This window comes from Littorina saxatilis, linkage group LG16 (genome assembly GCF_037325665.1).
Source record: "Littorina saxatilis isolate snail1 linkage group LG16, US_GU_Lsax_2.0, whole genome shotgun sequence".
Lineage (NCBI taxonomy): Eukaryota > Metazoa > Mollusca > Gastropoda > Littorinimorpha > Littorinidae > Littorina > Littorina saxatilis.
Genome location: NC_090260.1, coordinates 42828008 through 42850745, shown reverse-complemented (window position 1 = coordinate 42850745; position 22738 = coordinate 42828008). Strand labels below are relative to the sequence as shown.

The following is a 22738-nucleotide window of genomic DNA, read 5'->3' as shown; positions in this document are numbered from 1 at the left end:
ATATATAGGTGGATTTGTCTCTACTACTCTCTTGATTTCATGAATGTCAATACTCCAGATTGGATCCGTTGCACGCTTCCTGCTGTCACCCTCAGCTTCACCGGGTGCATATAAATATCTGACTTTCTGATTGAAAGGTAGTAATGCCACTGGTGTTGTTGACTTTGGAGCAACAGGTATTGTTTTCTGTTTGATTGCATCAACTGGTCTTAACCCCGTAGCTTTAAATACCTCCAGATTCATTGCTCTAAGTACTGATGGTAATCTTTTGACCCATTCAGTGTTACGCAATTTACTTTCTGTGTCCAAAAATTCCTGATGGTACTGATATGAAAACAGTTTTTCTGCCACCTGTTTGTTAAAGCTCTCAACAATAGCCTGTGACCTGTGGTTTCCTGGAATACCTCTCTTCACTGTAACATGATGTTTTAACAGAAGCTGGTTGACAGCTCCTTTAAACTCCTTGCCATCATCGCACTGAATCATTCTGGGATACTTTAGTGGTCCACGTCTGTAAATTTCTTGCAGGGCAACAGCTGTAGCTATAGCACTTTTCTCTGTCAACGGTTCAGCATCTTTGTATCTTGTTGCAACATCAACTACAGTCAGTGCATACTTATATTTCTTCCTTCTGACTGTGTCATGCGGTAAATACAGCAGGTCTATTTGATGAGTGTCATTCGGTTTAATGTTAACAAAGTGTGGTCGTGTAATTTTTCTTGGTGCAGGTAAATAGATCTGCCAAACTGCCTGCTTTGACAACCATTTCTTTGCTGTATCTTGAGAAACACCTGCTGCGTCACTGAGCTTGTCAATAGCAGTTCTTCCTTTCCAGTATCCTTTTGGGGAATAATATATTTTAGATAACAAAGCATCACTCATGGTTTTTTAAATGACAGAATATTAAGATTTCACAGCACGCGCAATAAAGTAAACAACAGCCATACCAATAACAATGAAAACAATCTCGCCCACCTTCTGCTCTTCTGAAGGCTGATAAAAGTCACCCAGTTTTGGAGGAGCACTTGTCTTCATTTTCTTTCCAGTTACAAGATAGTATTCTTGAATGGCTGCATCAACATTGGCAAAGGTTTTGTTTGCATGTCCTTGCTGCCTGAGTTTATCATTCATAAAGTCTAACTGCGCAATTCGTTTCTTCTCGTATTCATCCTGTGCTTTCGCCAGTTGTTCCATGGCTTTGTTGTGCCTTTCCCTCTCTTCACCATTTTGCAGTTTAGAAAACAAATAGTTGCTGCCAGAAAATGCAAGCGCATTTACAATCGCACCTCCCACCATCATAACCAAGCTAGCCATTTTATTGTCTTACATGTTTATATTTTCTGGAATAATTCCTTGCTTCACCAGAAAGTCTTTTGTTGCAAAGGAAGCTGTCACAACACCAATTAGTTTAGCACCGTCTTCGAAGTCTAACTTTCCCAAGTCGGCTGGTTTCATTCTGAGGAGACTTTTACCCAGCATTGTGTAACCTACACTCAAGCCTCCAATCACTGCAGCGTGATAAACTAGATTAACTATTGTCTTTTCAGAACTCATTTTTATGTTATCAAAATTAAAATATTAAAATTATTCCATATGAAATGAATCCACTGCAGGTACTACTGTGGGCTTTGTTATTGTTTGTACTGCTTTGTTTGTTGGTTTTGGTGTTTCTGGTTTTGGTGTTTCTGATTTTGGTTTTTCTGACACTTTATATTTGCCTTGCCAAAGTTTGTAAAGCAAGTATCCACCTCCTCCAACAACAGCTGCTACAGCTACTTTTCTGTATGATAGAAATGAAGATTTTAATTCTTGATCAGTTTGTGTGACCTTAGTCACTTCAGGAATGTTTGGTGTCTGCTCAACTTCAGACATAATGTTCTGCTTTGCCTTTTGATTTAACTTTTTTTGTCTGTTCCATTCGGCTAGTTTTTTTCCTGCTTCTACTCTACCAGGTTTCTTTGTCACTGTGTTCACTTCTGGTATTTTCGTCTGCTCCACTGTCTGCTTCAACTGATCTGTCATCTTTTTTATTCTGAAAATTAATGTGTTTGAAAGTAATTAATCCAGCAACAAATGGTACTAATAAAGCACCAAATCGATAATACAGGCCACAGGCAAGAGATTCGAGGGACTTGGAAACAACAGGGTCATGAGTTAGATCATGTGTTAAGTCTTCCTCCGAGTCGAGAGGTGTAAAATGTCCAAAAATCTTTGTGTACAAACCTATAACAGTCTGTCCAATACTTCTAACCATCTTAGAACCAAGCACTGATTCATACCGTCCATGATACTTTTCTATATCTTCTGAGGAAAGATGTTGTACTTCTTCCACAGTTAACTGCTGCCCAAGGTAGTGTTTTGTTTTTCCACAAACAGCAAGTGAATACAATCTTTCTTTTTTATCAGGTATAGTCCTACTGTCACAGATTTCAATATCTGTAGCAGTCTGCATCAGCAATTCATCACAGTTCATTTTATTTTGATGCAGAATAAAATTAAAATCTAGTAATTAAACTTGAGTAAGAACTTAGGTAGGAACTTAACAAGAACTTAGGTAGGAACTTGAGTAAGAACTTGGGTAGGAACTTAACAAGAACTTGAGTAAGAACTTAGGTAGGAACTTAACAAGAACTTGAGTAAGAACTTGACAAGAACTTGACAAGAACTTGAGTAAGAACTTGGTAAGAACTTGAGTAAGAACTTGACAAGAACTTAGCAAGGATTTCTACAAACATACATACTGAACGGGTTGATCAGTTTTTAAAACCAGTTTCGAGTGCTTAGAAGATTTCAGATTATTCTTTATTCTTTCTCTCTCCTGTTTGTTTTCAATGACATCATTTTCTCGAAGGCACTCTTCAAAACTGTCACGGTCCTTTGAATAGAACAATGTTATTGTTTTGAGTTGCTCTCTAAAGTCTTTCAGAACTGCATTGTATTTTTGTGTTAATATCCAAACTGATATTAATGCATGTCGTCCACTGAATGCAAGCTTTGCTAGTGCACTTTTCTTTCTAACAATGTCACGTTCTGCTGCACAGTCATCAATAATAAACAGTGTTGGCGTGTTCTGAAAAAGATCGAAATAATGCTCCAAGCAAACATTTAGACGATCAGAAGGATTTACAATAAATATATTTTGATCAGACCATATGAATTTTCTCTCCTTGTATGTTCTGTTATGCTTTATGGTTGGACAGAATATGACTATGTGTTCAAAGTGATTTATGTAAACAGTCTGTAATAAATCCAAAACATATCTTGTTTTGCCGCAACCTGTTGCCCCACAAATCAAAGAACAGTGTGGATCTTTTGGAAGAAAATCTAGATACTTCATTTTAACACGTTCAATATTAAAACAATATCCTGTAATCTGCTTTCAGAGATGTTTAACTGCGCATCTGACACAACAAACACGTAGATCTTAACTGATTTACTACTACTCCCCACTTCCTTTTCAATTTGTATTGTGATTCCTTCTGATCCGTTTTCAATTCGCCTTCCACTTCCATGCAGTTTGTTGTCGTCAGTTGTTCTGAGATCCAGCCATAACGCATATTTATTTGTCAAGAAATCTTCTACGCCAACACCGTGTAAATGTAGATCTTTAGCCACAAGATCAGATGTTGGGTCTTTCAATCTTCCTCCAGTAAAGTACTTTCTTGCTTCATCATAGTGTTGGTATGGCAGCATGCCAGATGCAAATATTTGGTTTGGCTGCCCTTCAATTGTGCAATATACTCTATTGATTAGTGGATTGTAAAACTTTTCTATTTGCCTTTCATATGAATCTTTTGGTTCCTCAAACAACATAAGTATTCCCTTCATTGACCTAGCTGGTGTATTCAAGTTAATGTTCCAGATTGGATCAGCCTGGCTTTTTGAAAGTGTACTGTGATTCAACACTCTTTCATAATAGATAGGCAGCTTAGAACTGTACTGATTTTCTATAAGTCTAGCCAGTTCAGGATGGTTTACAACATCAAACTCTAAAGAAATTCCAGACACCTTATACTTTGCTTCCGGGTCTTGTGAAAGCATAACACGATCATAACTATTGAAAGTCAGGTCGTATGACAGCCTGTCACGCAATGCTCCTTGATAGAAGGGAGGATGTGAATTTATGAGTTCAAAGTCAAGTGGAATACAAAATTTGTTTCCAAAAGCAACATTGACAGCGTTATCTTTTTTGTTATTGTCAGCTTTATCTCCTGCTCCTATTCTAACTTTTATCCCATTGTCTGACTGAATCCCTTGAAACACTCTGTTTTTCTTTTCATTGTCAGTCAACCAATGATCTGCATAAACTAAAAATACATCTGCATTATTCAATGACATCACTTCCCGCCCTTCCAGTTTGACAGTAATCTTCCTCACAATTGCTCTTCCTACATTATAAGCCAAAGTCCTATTTTCATCTGAGCCAGATTCTAATTCTAATTTGAATGATAGTCTTACAGTGCCTGGTACAATAACATCGTTCTTACCTAGATTAGGAAACCTAACAGTAAGTATTTCATTCTGATCAATAGTAGAAGGATTATTTGTAACTATAACTGTTTGCCTTATTCCTTTTACCCCGAGAGGTTCTTTCAGCCTTCTGTAAGGATCAAGAACAGAACCGAACGATTGTGCCATCTTTTTTTATTTTCAAAATAAAAAATAAGTTACAAATGGCAGAAGGTGGATTTGAAGATTTATTTGAGCCAGCGGACGACATGAGCGAAGCAATCCCTTTGGTTCCCTACCATCATTCACTGCATTATGAGGTGGCACGACATGAACTTCTGGAAGGTAAAGTTAGAGATTTCTACAAAAGTTTAGGAGAAGAACCTGATGTTTTAGATCCAAACCAGTTCAAAATGGAAGCAAATCATTTATATACAACTAGCGATAAAGGAGAAAAAGTCCAACTTACATATAAATCTAATCCTGCTAAGTTTCTATCAAAAGTTTCACTAAAACAAAAACTTACTGCTAATCGACTTAGGCAATTAGATATTGTGCCTAGCACACGGTCATCACCTTCCCATGTTGTTTCCTTACTTCAACAAGCAGAACTAGGACTACCAACTGCTACTCAAATAGAATCTGTTCCATTGCAAGATCTTAATAAACTTGCAGATGAGGCTGATCAACTTATACAAGAGATAGAGACTTCTTTTTCTGAGGAAACTTCACTGAAGACTCCACATGAACTATTACCTATGAGAGAAATAGAAGCCCTTAATCAATCACTACAAACCATCAGAGGTGAAATAGCAAATAATCTGTCAAAACTAGGTCAGCTGGATGAAGATATAAACAAAGAGAAACAAAAACTTGCTGATGCTGATGATTTGAACCTAGAACAAGAAGTAAAAAACAGAATTTCTAAGCGTTTAAAAAATTTGCAGGAGGAGAAAGCCATAAGGTTAGAAGTTCTAAGTAACAATAGAGAACAACTGAGAACACAGGTCAGCAGAATAAAAAATACAATTCAAAGAATCCTTTACGAAGACACAACTCTTGCTGAAAGAATTAGAACGCTTTTCAGAGAGCAGGGAATCACAATAGCTAGTATACTAACTGCGTTAGGATTTGCAATAAGCACATTAGTGTTAACACTCACAGGTGGCACTGTCACACCTCCACCTCCACCTTCACCTTCACCTCCATCTGATCCGGGATGGGTAAAGAAACAACTCAAACACATTGCAGAACTATTAAAGAAACTAGCAGCAAAAGCTTTGGATGCACTTCAAGGAATCATTGGTTCAATTGTTAGCTGGCTGTTATCTTTTGCAGGTAAAGTTGTTGGTTTCATGGCTGAACATCTCTGGACTCTAATAGTTTTAATTGCAGGTGTTCTGCTAACGAGAATAAAGCAAAAGTAAGCCTACACCCACTCCACCAATTACTAGAGCAGTCTTCTGCGATTCATGATCATCACTAATACTAACAGCTTGATCATCACTAGTGACAGAATGATCTTCACCTGCAGCGTGATCTTCACTTGTCACGCTTTGTTTCTGTTCATTGTGATATGGCTGTAACATCGTTCTGATTTCTGAATTCAGTTCTTCACCCTTTCCAAGCGGCTGGGTGTCACTAGCAATAATGATTTCATTGTTATAATTTGTTATTGTTCCAATCTGCAGCTGGAGATCAGAAGGTAACATGTAAAGGCCGTTACCAACAGCAAAGTCAACTTTTGATCTTGCATAACGGAGAGAGTCTTGATACCTTTTGATGCTGGAAGGCAGATCAACTGCAGAGTTTATGACATCTTCTAAATTTGATAACAACTGTTTCTGTGCACCAAACCCTGTGCTTGTTCTCATTATGTTTGATCGTGTCTGTGCCTGCGAGCCTAGCAAGCACCACGCATATGTTCGGATAGATTCATTGATCCTTTCAAAACCTGATCCAGTGAAACCTTTGCCGGTGTCTAATATAAAAGTAGTCCATGCATTGTGGTGCTGTTGTTCTATTGATCCTAACTGTACCTGCACATTTGAAGAAAAAGATGTATGACCTGGCCAGTAATCAAAATTATACCTCCTGTGGACACCCCATAAATATAGTGTTCCCATGCCATGGTTTTTGTCTTGCTTTTGCCTAAAGTCGGTCTTAAAATCTATATTGAATTCATTGCAGAGACGCTCATACACTTTCATGTTTATCCTATTGTTGAATGGGTTCCAGCTCTTTTCATGCGGCATTGGTGCCTGAAGTTCAGACAAGATTCTCCTGCACTGATAGTAAACGTGAAATGTGTACACACACTTTGTCAGTAAGTTTGAATTATTCATGTGGTCTGCATAGGACACTCCACATCCTGTGGTTGCACAGAATATTGCAAAGTTTAACTGATTCTGATAGAACTGAATTGGGTGAGAGTTCCACATCTTTGGAACACTATCATTTTTGATTGGGGGATTTAGGTAAGAATGGAATGGGTCAGGCACTTTAACGCGAATGGATTCTGTTTCTGTTACAGCAAAGTCCAACTCATGGAAAGAAATAGTCTTTGGATTGTAATATGGTCCAGTTTTGTATTTAATGTCTTTGTTGAATTTATACTGAATCATTTTTGTTGTTGAATAAAAAATGTTTATCACACTAACAAATGTGAAGACTGGTGTGCCAGTTAAACTTGCAAACCCTATCAACAATCAAAATGGAGGAATGAAAGTTGCACTGCATGAAATTATGTACAAGGTTACTTGGTATAATATCAGTAAAAAAAAGAATAACAACTGGGTTAGAATTAATGGTAAAACACATTCTGTAGAAGATGGTTACTATGACTTCTGCACTTTAGAGAAAGAATTGTTTGCTCCAGTAGGTATTACAGCGAGTTTAAATCATGCAAGTCTCATTGCTACTCTTACTATGCCCAAAACTAGAGAAGTAAACAGATCATTTGAGTTTCCAACCAAACTCCTTGATATGCTTGGAATTACAAATATATACAAGGGAACACGTCCCATTGACATGGATGTTAACAGTGTACTGTTTGTTCACATGAGAGAGCTTAACACATCCTATAATCTGTTTAATGATCAGCGTTCTGATCTGCTTAGGATTCTTCCACCGAGTGATGCCTCTTTTTGTAAAATGCACGTGCCAACATTTAAGACACTTCAGTTCAAGGACTTGGAGGAAGGGTGTCATGAATTCCTACACATTGATCTGAAAAATCAAAGTGGACAACCAGTTGATTGTTTGTTTAACATTACATTGGAAATAGTTCCATAAAATATTGAGTATTAAAATGTCGAGTGGACCTACAATAGTTTATCCTGTTGCATGTTCAACTATAGAGTTGAAAGATTTAGCAGACGCTATCGACTTTGAGAGCAATGCTGAAGTTGGTGCAGTGTATGCATTCGAGTTTACAGACACCGGTTATTACAAGAGAAAGGAAATCGACGATGAAAAGAAACCAAGATTCCTCAAACTAGGTCAAATCCGTGATGTTAATGTACCTGATCCAATTGTCGATGGCATATACTACATGTGGAAACATCAGAATAAAAAATGGGTACTTAGTCCTGTTATGAAAAAGATTGACTGGGAAATGAAGTTTGAATTTGTGAGTCCATACACTCTTGTTGGAAAAGACGACACATTCCGTAAGTCAATCAATGCTAAACCACTAATTGTTAGCCTTGTTCCTGCGTTTAACAGCAGGGGAGAAGTTGCAGTTAAACCTTTCCATAAGAACAACTATCTCATTCACAGAAAACAAAGTGTTGAAAAGGACGCTGACACCATTGTCGATTTTATACCCAAGCTTCCAATAGGGCAGAATGCAACTATGATATTTGATATAGTTGTCAGGAAAAGGGAAGAAACCACAAACACTGTTCTAATGAGAGGAATAAATCTCAACTGGAGACCATTAAATGTTGAAGAAGTCAGAGTATTTATTGCTGTTCAAAAGGATTCTAACACAATAAAAAAACAGACGTCAAACCAAAATGTTGTTGTTAACGCAGATATAAATAATTTAACAGAAATAAGAAGTATTAATCTTACTTATCTTGATTTGATTGCTTTCTACTATACAGATAAGGTGTTAAGCAATGAACAGCTTCAAAGCTTAGCAGAAACACTGGCCAGTGAGAATTAAGATAAATATTTTATATTTTGCATTAAAAAGATGACTAGCAGTGTGAAGCTTTATCCTAATATTGATGAAAGTGCAGCAGAAAGTCAACAATTCAGACTGGCACACATTAGTAATATACAAAAACAACTTGAAGATGAATTAGAAAAATATTCTCGCGCTAGACGTAAATACTCAACAACTTACAACAGCCTTTCTAATGCCAGCACTGGTTCTACTATCCTTGCATCAGCTGCAGGTGTAACGGGAACAATTCTGTTAGCTACCGGAGTAGGGACTCCAGTTTCTCTAATCCTAGGTGGTGTCGCAGCAGCAGTTGGTGGTTTATCATTTATAGCATCAGCTTTAATGAAAAAAATTGTGAAAAAGCTTGAAAAACACGAATCCATTTCCACTCTTGCATCATCAAAATTGTCTAGCCTAAAACTGTCTATCAGTAAAGCACTTGAAGATTCAAAAGTTTCTGACGAAGAATTCAAACAGATACAAACAGACTTTGATGACTACAAAAGTAAGAAAGCAAGTATTCAAACAAAAACACGAGCTGAATATAACAAGCCAATCGATATAGAAGATCTGAAAAAGCAGTTTTTAAAAAAGGGGATTCAAATAGGACGGGAAGAAAAAGTAAAAATAGAATCACTTGTAAAGAGTTAACTATTCGTTTAGACAGTCACATTGCATGTATCAGATATAATTCTAACAGTGAAAGAACATATGAAGTAAAGTTTGTAAATGAGAGAGCGTATTGAGCTTAAGAATGTTGCATAAGAGAAAGGGAGAATGTACGTTCTGGGTTACTGATTCCGACAGACCCGGCATTGGTTCAAAACAACCTTACTTTACTGTATTTTTTTTGTATGGATTTATGCAGTATTTTTCTGATTTTGTCGCATGTTTCATTTTAGTAAAAGTTTAGTCCAGAAGCCTATTTTGCGTTAATATTTAGGGTCTGTCGGAATCGGTGAGCCAGAACGTACATTCTCCCTTTCTCTTATGTGCAGACGTGCCTTACCTCCCTTAGTGTGTACACGCAAGCACAAGACCAAGTGCGCACGGAAAAGATCCTGTAATCAATGTCAGAGTTCGGTGGGTTATAGAAACACGAAAATACCCAGCATGCTTCCCCCGAAATCGGCGTATGCTGCCTGAATGGCAGGGTAAAAACGGTCATACATGTAAAAACCCACTCATGCAAAAACATGAGTGAACGTGGGACTTTCAGCCCATGAAGAAGGAAGAAGAAGAAGATTTGGTCTTTAACATGTCCATATATCTCTATTTCAGGGTCTGACGGCCAGACATCAACAAAGGGGAGATGTCCAGCTATGTTGACTGGTCAAGCTGAAGACATGTCAAAAGACATTCACCGAAATGTCACCGCCTTCTCCTCCCCCTCCTCACTGCCAGGGGCCGGTGACACTGATGGCGAATGGAATCAGTGTGCTGTGACCAGCGTCAAGTCTGCGTCCCCCGTGACCAGTCACAGTGCTGGGCATTGTCTTGAGCCAACGTCTGTGGCCCACAGCCATAAAGCTGGTCAGCTGGTGAGTCTGTGATAATGATCGCTCAGCACAGTGGAACCTCTCTCTTAGGACCTCAAACAATCTGAGAAAATCAGGTCTTGAAATAAGGCTTGCACTGCAGTACAGTCCTAAGTTTGTGTGTGGGTGTGTGTGTGGGGGGTGGGGTGTGTGGGGTGTGTGTGTGTGTTTGCACATGTGTGAGGGTGTATTTGTATGTGTGTGTGTGACTATGTGTGTGTATGTGTGTGTCACCGCTGTGTGCGTGTGTGTCACTGTGTTTGTGTGTGTGTGTGTGTGTGTTTGTGTGAGCCCCGTTAAGCTGCCTTTTGCAAGTTTACACACCCTCATAAGGATGCCGGGTCGGTATATCCTGCCAGCAGCATAGGAAAATATTGTCAAAAGCCGTATAAAACGGTCAATAAATACCCCTAAATTAAGTTTCGTTTCGTTTTACGTCAGGCAGGAAAATGGAGGTAAAATGTCAGGGATGCATGTTTTTTACACACCTCTTGCGTAACACGTGACCGTGCTTACGCGGTAAAATTCCTCACACAAGGTCACACAAGTTCGGCGCGCCATAAGTTCAGTTGAGACTGAAAATGGACGCCGTAGTTTGGAGAGAGCAGCGGCAAGAGCAGCGATGTGACCGAAAGAGGCCGGTATATTCAATTTGGATGATTTATGTTTATAATATACGAAAGTGTGTGTGTGTGTGTGTGTGTGTGTGTGTGTGTGTGTGTGTGTGTGTTTGTAGGAGCACCGTCAAGCTGCCTTTTGACCACTTTATGATAGTAAATGTCAACATACACTACATGGCATCTCTATTCATTAGTCCAGGCATCTTAGCCACTTTAGTGAAGGGAACGTTGAGTGTCTTAGTATTGTAAGATGGGTGATTTGAATTTTGGTTTAAAGGTGCCTTTGGTTTGAACACCCCTACCCCTACGAGGCAGAAATACAAAAACATAGAAGGAAATTGAGCCTATTTGGAACCAGACTTTAGTATGTTCCCATGGGGGGATTCACGGTGCGAATGACACTGCGTTAGCTTTTTCATTTATCTTTAGTATTTTCTTCAACTTTAACTTTTAGGACCATGTATGAGGTTGTGGCAAGCTAAATACACAACACGACGACGTCTCGGAAAAATAGTAAGGATTATATAGGGAAAAACAACAGTGTCAGTTAAAGTCCGTTTTGAAGGTGTTAGTGGTTGGGGATTTTGAAAAGCATCAGACATCAGGCAGATACAATCCTTTCTGCGTGTTCTGGTGCAGAAAGAGTTTTCAGTTTATACATTGGGGTGACCAGTAGATACCATTTTACAACCATACCCCCAAACGACATTTACAGAGCCCAAAGAAGGATTTGGGTCAATTTCAAAGCCATTTTTCCGTATGAAGCGCCAACTTTATATGAAAATGTGTTTAATAAACATCAAAGGACTGAGGTTGAACTTTCTGATAAGGGACATTTTAAACCTAGTCATTGTCACTTCAACGTTGTTCTCTAATATGCCTGGACTACATGTAAAATGTCAGCTTAGCTAAAGTTTCAAAATAGGCGAATGATTTCTTTCCAACTTCATTTAGAATTACAAAATAAAGTTTCGTCTCAAATTTGGACAGAATCGGCCTGTAAACTCTGCTCATTTTTCCCGGCATCTTAATGATTGTGCAAACTCACTGACCGGATAACGTGGCTCACACCAGTATGTGTGTGTGTGTGTGCGTGTGTCACTGTGTGTGTTTGTTCACGTGCTCATTCACATGAAATGCATCATCAAACTTTTTTTATTTTCAGATGGAAGAGTCCGAGGCAGTTGGAGCAGCTGGGAGTGCTTGCAGCGAGGCAGGTAGGAATACAGTGGAGTCCGGGTACAACGAATCTCAAGGGAGATACATTTTAGTTCGTTATATCAGTAATTCGCTGTAGAGTTTTCAACCCTAAATGGCCTCAAGACAAGTTTTCCCACTCACCTTCAAATGATCGTCCCATCGATCTTTCCTTGGAGAGTACAATCTCTGCATGCTTCATAATATAATCCATAGAGAGGCATAGTTCAAATGTTCACTTTACTGTAATTTTAGAAGTAAAATTTAAAAAGTCGTGTAAAAGCATGTACGGTATTTTCCGGGTCATTAAGGGGGCACTTTTTTTACTTGTGATAATGCATGTTTCAGCTGAGACATCAAAGAGACCGCCCCATAGATTAAACTGTCACTGACCCCTGTGCAGGAAATGTTTCCACTCTCATATGACAGGGGAACCACCTCATAGCTAAAACTGGGTCATTGACCCCTGGGAAGAAGGTCAGTGTCTTTTAAAAACGCTCGCGCTGGACCCGAGTACTCTTCAGACATTCACACACACACACACACACACACACTCTCTCTCTCTCTCCCTCCCTCTCTCTCTCTTTCTTTCTTTCACACACACAAACACACACACACACCACACACACACACGAGTACAGACTCATGCACGCGCACACACACACACACAAACACACACACACACACACACACACAAACAGTAACACTAACACATGTGCACAAAATGAACACACACACACACACACACACACACACCGCGCGAGAGAAACTAAAGACTACAGGGAGGCATTGACGTCAAAGACTTTCGACCGTGACGTAATTACGTCACTATTCTTGGTTTACGGTACCATTCCGCGGCTTTGCCACGAGTATGCCATAGTCTTGGTTGGCCGAGACCTTGCACCGTTCGTTGTAGCCTTGTGACTTTTAGAGACAAAACTGCTCTGGGGGGATGAAAACGTGTTTGTTATAAGAGGGATTCGTTATGCAAATGAGTTCAAAAGCTTCGTTGTAGCCCGAAAGTAACAAGTAAGAAATAGAAGGCTGTCTGCCGGGAAATCAATGGCAGTTTGTTAAAAGCGGGATTTCGTTTTACCCAGGTTCGTTATAGCTGGACTCCACTGTAGTCAACATTTTGTAACGCAAACATGAACACACAAATCATGTTTCTACATTTCAGTACAGCGAGTGTCAGCAAACATGTTACAAAAAATGACTGCGGTAGACGGGAGCAGGTAGCTTTCATGGCAAGGCAGTTTCTTTTCGTGTTTCTATAACCCACCGAACTCCGACAGGGATTACAGGATGTTTTCCGTGCGCACTTGGTCTTGTGCTTGCATGTACACACGAAGGGGGTTAAGTCACTAGCAGGTCTGCATGCCCATAAGTTGACCTGGGAGATCGAAAAAATATCCACTCTTAACCCACCAGGCGGCAGCGACCGGGATTCGAACTCACGACGTCTTTCCACTGCGCCATTTTGCCCGTCGTTTGTTCTTTTAAAAACCAGTCTTTATCTAAGGACGATGTCCGGTCAGGAATAAAAGCTGGTTCTTGCGTATGACTGACCGTAAGCGTTAGTTAGAGTGCCTTGGAGAATGATGAACATATGAGCTTGCAGCGATCATCCTTTTGTGAGGATGAAAGTCGCGTGTTCATTTCAATGCTTGTTATTCTCTCAGGTGCCAGGAGATTGGTTATGTCTTACTCTCGCTTACTCCATTACACATGTCATATACATAGAGCGCTTACTTCCCTTTGGTTATTTGATAACCAACACAAGGTCATTTTCCTGTTGTAGGAGAGGCAGGCAAGCGGCAGACGAGACCCGGGAAAAGACCTGGACGAGGACGAAGGAAATCGACGACATCGTGCATCAGTGACGACAACAGAGATGACATCAGTGATGACGACAACTGCGCCGACCAGACCAATGAACCATCACAGTGGCCAGAGGCTGAAGACAGAGAGACTAAACACACTACAGCGGCCACACAATCTACCTGCATCTACCTCGGAGTGGAAGACTTGGACACACAGCCTCCTGCAAAAGATCACAAGCATATCCATTGCCAGAAACAGCAGCAGCAGAAAGGCTTATCGTCTGGGCAGAAACAGCAGCAGCATCAGAAAATCTCCTCTCAACAGAAACCACAGCAGCAGCAGCCACAGCATAAAATCCTCTCCACCCAACAGAAACAGCAGCAGCAAAATATGTTATCCTCTCAAAAGAAACCACAGCAGCAACAAGACCAGCAGAAACGTGAGAAGCAGCAACAGCAGAAAATCCTCTCTACTCAACAGAAACAACAGCAGCAGCTACAGCAGAAAAACCGACCCATTCCACAGAAACAGCCACAGGTTATGTTTTGTGCCAACATCGCCTTTATCTGCAAAATGTGTGGACAATCTTTTGACAAGCGCCATCGTCTGGTCAGCCACATTCGATATGTCCACTGCCACTGGCGCCCCTTCGTTTGCGACCTTTGCCCCGCGACTTTTCAGTCCAAGTCTCGTCTCCAGCGGCACGTCTATGTTGCTCACACCAATGAGCGACCGTACAGCTGCGAGGCCTGCGGAGCGTCCTTCGTCGACCGGTTCGCTCTCAACTGTCACAGACGCACCCACGAGGTGGACAGAAAGCACCGATACTTCTGCGAGGTTTGCGGGAAAGGTTACCACGGGCTGAACCCGTTAAAAAAACATCTCGCGTCCCATTCAGGGAAGCGGCAATCGCCGGCAAAAACTGTGCTGTGTTGGGTGTGTGGGAAGGCTGTTGCCAGCACGACGTATCTGAAGTTGCATTTGAGAAAACATTCCCCGGAGTCGGCCATTACGTGCGGTGTGTGCTGCAAAACCTTTACCAGTAAACAAGTGTTGGATAAACACCTTAAGTCCAGAGTGCATCGAAAAAAACTGGAGAGGAAAAACTCACCCCTGGAAGTATGTGACTCGGATAGCAATAAGAAGTCTGATGTGACTGCGGCAGGCAAATTATGGGCAACACCCTCATTCTCTACAGTATCTCGGAGGAACGAGTGCTTCAGAAACGGGACATTTACGTGTGAAATTTGCGACAAGCCTTTCTCCTCGCCAAAGTCCAAGAAGCGCCACAAGCGAATCATTCACAAGTGTGACGGCAAAGAAAAGAAGATTGTTCTGTACGTTGAGGATGAAGTTGATGAAAAACATTGCGAACTTTCGCAGGAGGTGAGTTTAGACGGGCCGGGAAAACAGAATGATCGTGCAGACAAAGAGACACTATACAACAAAGAGAAAACAAAGGAAGAACGCCTTCTAACAGTTCCAGAAGAACATCCTCTCTCACTGACACACAAAAGACTTTTAAAACCACCCAAGAAGTACACGTGCGATATCTGCTTCCAATCCTTTTCGCTACGACAAAGCGTACAGCGGCACAAACGCAACGTTCACATGAAGCGGCGAGACTACGGCTGTGACCTTTGTCACAAAACCTTCAGCGACAGCTACTACCTCAAACATCACCAGCAGGTCTATCACAACCCGTCGGGCGAAGTTGTGCGGCAGACAGTCAAGTGCGACGTCTGCGACAAAGGTTTCTTGGCGAAGAGCGCCATGACCATGCACAAGAGAACTGTGCACTACGGTCTCCGACGCCAGAGCTGTGTGAAGTGCGGCAAGAAGTTTCGCGACAAGTTCACGCTAGAGCGTCACCAGAAATCTTGCAGACGAGAAGGCGCTTCGTCACAGGTGAATGAAAAATTCGATAAATTAGACAAAGAGACTGACGTTCAGATTCAGCCTTTGACAGCTCTCCCTCAAGTTAGCCGGACTAATTCTTCAGCTGAAAGTGCAAGTTCTGCTGTTATGTTATCATTAACTTCCGAAACATCTCCTATGACGTGTATTAGCTCAACACCAAACCTCATAGACCCCACATCTTTAGCATCAAATTCCTTGGACGTTTCAGCCTATTCTCTGCTCTTGTCATCTGACACTGAGAGAAAAATGACTCCCTTTATCTCGACGATTGCGCCAAGTTCCACCATTTTCACGTCAAACTCTTTGACAAATTCCACAACACAAGGTCACGGTGAAGGTCATGTGAGAACTGGTCACGGTGAAGGTCATGTGAGAACTGGTCAAGGTGAAGATCATGTGAGCACAGGTCATTTGGGTGATGTTGGGAGGAGAATGGACACGCAGAGACTGGACAGAGAATTGCAGCTTCAGGGACAGCCTCTAACACTATAAATGCCAGCGACCTATGGAACCTTCAGTGATTCATACGAATGGCTTAGATTGTGTAAAACTATTGGAGCTTCAGACACTTACGTAGATGTTACATGCCAAGTCTCAGTGATTATCAAAAATAATGGTCGAAGTTAGCGGATCATGAAAAATGCGAGCTTCAGCGAGCTTTTTCATGACCGCGAACTGAGACCATTATTTTTAATAATCACTGAGACGAGGTATGTAACCTCTTTATTCCTCCTTTCTTTAGTTATTCAAAGAAAAGAGGAGTTTTTGTGCGAAAGTTTGATCGAATCCAAATCACTCAACCAGTCTACCTGCGCTGGCGATAGAATAATGCGCGGTTATATAGTTCAATCAATCAATTCTGTTAACACTTCTTGTCAGTTTCCCTGTTTTGGACTAAAATCAAGTACACAATTATGTTGTTATTTTGCTGTGTCGGTAAAGGCAGATAGTGTGTGTTCTGTTCATGTTTTGGTATCGCTTAGAAAATGTTCTTTCTTCGAATGGGACAAGCAGACGAACTTTTGCACCCGTGTTCCAATGTTAAAAACTGTATGAAGTTCAGTTTTCTGGGGCAAAATAGTGTATAAAACCGCTGTATGTTCTTTAAATTGATGCGAAGTGTGCATTTGGTTGCGTGTGATCCGTTTATAAAATGAAATATTGTCGAAAACCGTCGGATTGCAGTCTCCAAGCAACTCGGTTCAGAAAATTTGGAAGGGAAACTACAGTAACTCTTGTCGTACGAGAGTTACTTGCCTTGGGAGTTTACGTGCACACATAAGAGATCGAGTTTCTCTGCACTGATCGTTAGATTTGGATTTAGAAAACAACCAAACTCATAGATTTTATATGGAGATTAATGTGTTCAAGCCTGTAGTTGCTTAAAATGGAGGACGTCGTGAATTCGGGGGGTTGGGGGTCTTAAAAGGGGGTGTCCACTGAACACAATCTGCCTAGAGCAGGTGTGGCAAAGGAAAGAGATTTACCTGGTAAATTTACAAGACTGTTGGCCCACAGGGTGGTGGTCCAGTAGCTCACTGGACTGAATTGTCAGGGGCTCCAATCCAGGCTAGGTGAAACACCAGTCAACCTGCTGTGGTGATTCAGGTATCCGTGTCCCATCCCCCTGTCACTGCTGTGGCAGGTTGATTTAAAGACCTCGGTCACCCTGCTGGGAGCAGAGGTGACTGGTGATACCTGAGTTAAACGCGAGTGTTGTTGCTGCCACCTTTCAACTGGGAAGAAGTTACAGCGGAAGCCTTTTTATCAGATCTCCCGGTTTAAGACCCCCCCCCCCCCCCCCCTTTTTTTTTTTTATAAACCTCGCTCTTTCAGAACTTCTGTTTATAAGCTGTGTAAATTTACCTTTATTTTAAGACTCCCCCCTTTTTATGACCTTATTTTCTCAAGTGTTAAAAGGTGGCGCCACTGTGCCCTCACTTCCCAGCAATGAGATACAATGATCATGAAAGAAAAGACAAAACCATGTCCAGTTGAACTGTTCATCTGTCTGTCATTCAATTTGTGATGTACTGATCGAAGCTGTCTTTGTAAAAGTGTAACAACAATTGGGATTATTGTCATCACATATATCATATCATGTAGCGTCTCAAGTGTGTGTGCGTCACGGCATGTGTGTGTCATGGCACGGTATGTGTCTGTGTGTGTCATGGCACAATGTGTCTGTGTGTGTCATGGCATGGTGTGTGTATGTGTGTGTACGTGCGAGTGTGTGTCAGTCGGTTTGACTGCTATGATCAGGGTATGCCTGTGTGTGTGTGTGTGTGTGTGTGTGAACATTTAAAGTTAGTTGCTTTCGGCGGCACGCTTGTCTCCACAGAGGCCTCATCAACAACAAAACACGCACACACATAACAAAACACGCACACACACACACAACAAAACACGCGCACACACAACAAAACACGCACACACACACAACAAAACACGCACACACACACAACAACAAAGCACACACACATCTACAACAAACCACGCACACACACAACAAGCCACGCACACACACACAACAAAACACACACACACACATAACAATAAAACACGCACACACACAACAATAAAACACGCAACAACAACAAAACTCGCACACACACAACAAAACACGCACACACACACAACAAAACACACACAACAAAACACGCACACACACAACAAAGCACACACACAACAAAGCACACACACAACAACAAACCACGCACACACACACAACAACACACGCACACACACACAACAAAACACACACACAACAACAACAAAACATGCACACACACAACAACAAAACACGCAACACGCGCACACACAAGTAAACACCCACAAACAAAACAACAACAAAACACGCACACACACAACAACAAAACATAGTTAGTTAGCTGTTGCTTTTTGGGTCCAGCGGACCATAAGGCAAAAAAAAAAATAAAATAGGTGTGGTTACGGTAACATAGCAAAAAAAAATAGGGTAGGTAGGTAGGCAATCACTTTTTTTTTTTAACTTTTTTTTCTAATGTGTACAAATTAAACCTACTTGACAGGGAAATAAGTGTGCAACTCGGGCGCTTTCGCTTTCATTGCGTTTTTTGCACTCGGTTTTTTTTTTTTTTTTTTGGACAAATATAATAAAAAGTTATAGGATCGGCCCCTAAAAATAGGGTAGGTCGGGTTACCGTACCCACACATATTTTTTTTTTAGGCCTAATAGGCCAAATCAGGAGCCCAACAACAAAACATGCACACACAACAACAACACGCACAAACACAACAACAAAACATACACACACACACTTTCTTTATTCTTTATTTGGTGTTTATTGTCGTTTTCAACCACGAAGGTTATATCGCGACGGGGAAAGGGGGGAGATGGGATAGAGCCACTTGTCAATTGTTTCTTGTTTACAAAAGCACTAATCAAAAATTTGCTCCAGGGGCTTGCAACGTAGTACAATATATTACCTTACTGGGAGAATGCAAGTTTCCAGTACAAAGGACTTAACATTTCTTACATACTGCTTGACTAAAATCTTTACAAAAATTGACTATATTCTATACAAGAAACACTCAACAAGGGTTAAAGGAGAAACAGAATCCGTTTGTCGCCTCTTACGACATGATGGGGAGCATCGGGTAAATTCTTCCCCCTAACCCGCGGGGGGTACGCACACACACAACAACAACAAAACACGCACACACGCAACAACAAAACACGCACACACACAACAACAAAACATGCACCCGGCATGGGAATTGTCCGCGGAAAGGCAAATTTCCGCCGAAATTGCTTTTGTTCTGGGGAGGCGAAAATGGTTCTAAAAACAGATTTTAATTTTGTTTGTTTATTTGTTGCTTAACGTCCAGCCGACTACGCAGAGCCATATCAGGACGAGGAAGGGGGGGAGGAAGGGGGGGATGAAGGGGGCCACTTGTCAAGCGATTCCTGTTTACAAATGCACTAACCCATTACTTGTGTCCCAGCAGGCTTTAGTAAAACTAAATTAATACCTACTGGAAGATTACCAGTTTCCAGTATGTTAAAATAGGCTTAACCTATCTACTGCTGGACTTACATCAGAACACTAACAGATTAAACTATACATGAATCGCGAGACAAGCGGCAAGAGAAGAGATTTTTGGAAAAAATACAGGTGAATGAGCAAGAAGGCAGAAAAAAGAAAAGAATTCATGAAGAAAAAGAGAGCATGACAGGAAAGAGGAACCAAAAATCTACCTAACAGCAAACTAGAAAGCTCCTGCGGTTCCAAAAACAGGAGGGGCCTTTAATTTCATAACCGCAGTGCCCCACTGCGGGAACAGATTTTAATGGCAAACTTGAAGCTCAGATGAAACCAAATTGCACCATTTGGGTTATTTGGAGAAAATGTTAAGATGTTTACATAATGTGTGAAGGATGATGCAGTTAAAAACTGATATTACATGTAAATTAACCTGTGACAAGTCAGCAAAGTTCAATATCCAAGCATGAAACCCGCACACAATTTCCAAACATCATGCTTTCCTTTCCGACACCTGATTCCATCTTTCTTCCTTTCTTTATTTGGTGTTTAACGTCGTTTTCAACCACGAAGGTTATATCGCGACGGGGAAAGGGGGGAGATGGGATAGAGCAACTTGTCAATTGTTTCTTGTTCACAAAAGCACTAATCCAAGGGCTTGCAATTGAAAACGACGTTAAACACTAAATAAAGAAAGAAAGAAAGGGGCTTGCAACGTAGTACAATATATGACCTTACTGGGAGAATGCAAGTTTCCAGTACAAAGGACTTAACATTTCTTACATACTGCTTGACTAAAATCTTTACAAAAATTGACTATATTCTATACAAGAAACACTTAACAAGGGTAAAAGGAGAAACAGATTCTTCCCCCTAACCCGCAGGGGGGAGTAAGTACATCGGCGAAAGATAGCTCGCTTGAAACTGTCTAACATATCAATTCCTTTGTAATGTTTACTTCCTACAGCCATGAGTTCTGTTTTGTCGTCATTTAATTTCAGTTTATTTTTGTTCATCCATTGTTTTACGTCCTGGACACACAGTGTGGTCTCATCAGTAAGTTTTTGGAAATCAACCGGAGGGGCAGCTTTCTCTATTTCCGTGTCATCTGCATGTTTGTAGAAATCAAACATATGTCGCCGGATGACTTGCGAAAAGGGCTGTATGTATAACCTAAAAAGGATGACCCCAGAACTGAGCACTGATCAAGGGACACCAAACTTCAGAGGGAAAAAACGAGAGGTACAGTCAAGAATGCGTACACACTGACTGCGGTTTGACAGGTACGAGGCGAACCAATCGATTGCAGTGCCTGTGATGCCAAACGTGACTTAGAGTCGTCTGAGAAGGATACTGCGGTCTATCGTGTCAAAAACGGCCGACAGGTCAAGCAACGCCAGCAAAGAGACTAGCCTATAGTCAGCGTTTGACTGAAGGCCGTTCATTACACGAAGGACAGCAGTTTCTGTGCTGTGGATTTTACAATAGGTAGATTGGAATGTCTCAAGAAGGTTGTTGGCGCAGCGATGGTCCTGTAGCTGAAGCAGAACAGCTTTTTCTAGGATTTTAGAAACGAATGACAGATTTGAAACAGGTCTGTAATTCTTTGGAATATTTTTATCTAGGTTTTGCTTTTTGAGAAGTGGTGTGACAATGGCCTGCTTAAGAACGTCACCAAACCAGTGGCGAGCGAGTCGTCAACAAGTTTTGTAATGACAGGAACAAGATCATCAATACACAATTTAAGTAGATCTGTTGGTATGGGGTCAAGATCGCAGCTCTTTGTTGGTGAACTGACAATCAATTCACGTATAGTCTTTTCAGAAACAGCCTTAAAGAATCCAAGCTGCGTGCCACTGAAAATCAGAGAGTCGATGTAATGTTAAACGTCAATAAACCCATTGAAACTAGAAGCTTTGTTGGGATTTTGAATAATTTTGTCAGTTGCAAAATGCCCCTTTTCGCCCAGCGACAAACACCGGCAAAATCACACACAAAGTGACAAAAACACACACAGACACACCTAGATTGGTTACAAAAGGTCGAGGTTTACAATGTCGAGGCACAAAAGGTCGAGGATGTATGGTCAAGAGTCAAAAGGTTCTTTCTTTATTTGGTGTTTAACGTCGTTTTCAACCCAGAAGGTTATAATTGCGACGGGGAAAGGGGGGAGATGGGATAGAGCCACTTGTCAATTGTTTCTTGTTCACAAAAGCACTAATCAAAAATTTGCTCAAGGGGCTTGCAACGTAGTACAATATAATACCTTACTGGGAGAATGCAAGTTTCCAGTACAAAGGACTTAACATTTCTTACATACTGCTTGACTAAAATCTTTACAAACATTGACTATATTCTATACAAGAAACACTTAAGGGTAAAAGGAGAAACAGAATCCGTTAGTCGCCTCTTACGACATGCTGGGGAGCATCGGGTAAATTCTTTCTCGTCCCAACCAATATGGGACTCCCCCTAACCCGCAGGGGGTGCTTTTTCTCCCCTGTATGTGTTAACATGTGTTGCTTCAAATTTCTTTCTTTCTTTCTTTATTTGGTGTTTAACGTCGTTTTCAACCATTCAAGGTTATATCGCGACGGGGAAAGGGGGGAGATGGGATAGAGCCACTTGTTAATTGTTTCTTGTTCACAAAAGCACTAATAAAAAAATTGCTCCAGGGGCTTGCAACGTAATACAATATATGAACTTACTGGGAGAATGCAAGTTTCCAGTACAAAGGACTTAACATTTCTGTACTGCTTGACTAAAATCTTTACAAACATTGACTATATTTTATACAAGAAACACTTAACAAGGGTAAAAGGAGAAACAGAACCGTTAGTCGCCTCTTATGACATGCTGGGTAGCATCGGGTAAATTCTTTCTCGTCCCAACCAATATGGGACTCCCCCTAACCCGCGGGGGGTGTTGCTTCAAATAAGAAGACAGTTTGAAACTAGCATCACTCAGTACACTCATACGTTTTCTCTCCCG

At 41.0% G+C, this 22738-nt stretch overlaps 1 protein-coding gene and 1 long non-coding RNA gene across 3 annotated transcripts in view; one reads left to right on the top strand and one right to left on the bottom strand.

Annotated features, from left to right (window-relative positions):
• The window catches only part of LOC138949635 (zinc finger protein 189-like), a 32410-nt gene extending 14597 nt beyond the window's left edge, over window positions 1–17813 (top strand). For both annotated transcript variants that reach the window (XM_070321425.1, XM_070321426.1), the window contains 3 exons: window positions 9905–10164; window positions 11947–11998; window positions 13780–17813. In XM_070321425.1, the coding sequence (XP_070177526.1) occupies window positions 9905–10164; window positions 11947–11998; window positions 13780–16214 (2747 nt within the window). In that variant the 3' untranslated portion in view covers window positions 16215–17813. The remainder of the gene's footprint in view (window positions 1–9904; window positions 10165–11946; window positions 11999–13779) is intronic.
• Window positions 1–22708, bottom strand: part of LOC138949675 (uncharacterized) — a 349293-nt gene extending 326585 nt beyond the window's left edge. The window contains exon 1 of the long non-coding RNA XR_011450393.1: window positions 20481–22708. This is a non-coding gene — a long non-coding RNA (uncharacterized lncRNA). The remainder of the gene's footprint in view (window positions 1–20480) is intronic.
• Window positions 22709–22738: the final 30 nt, after the last annotated feature.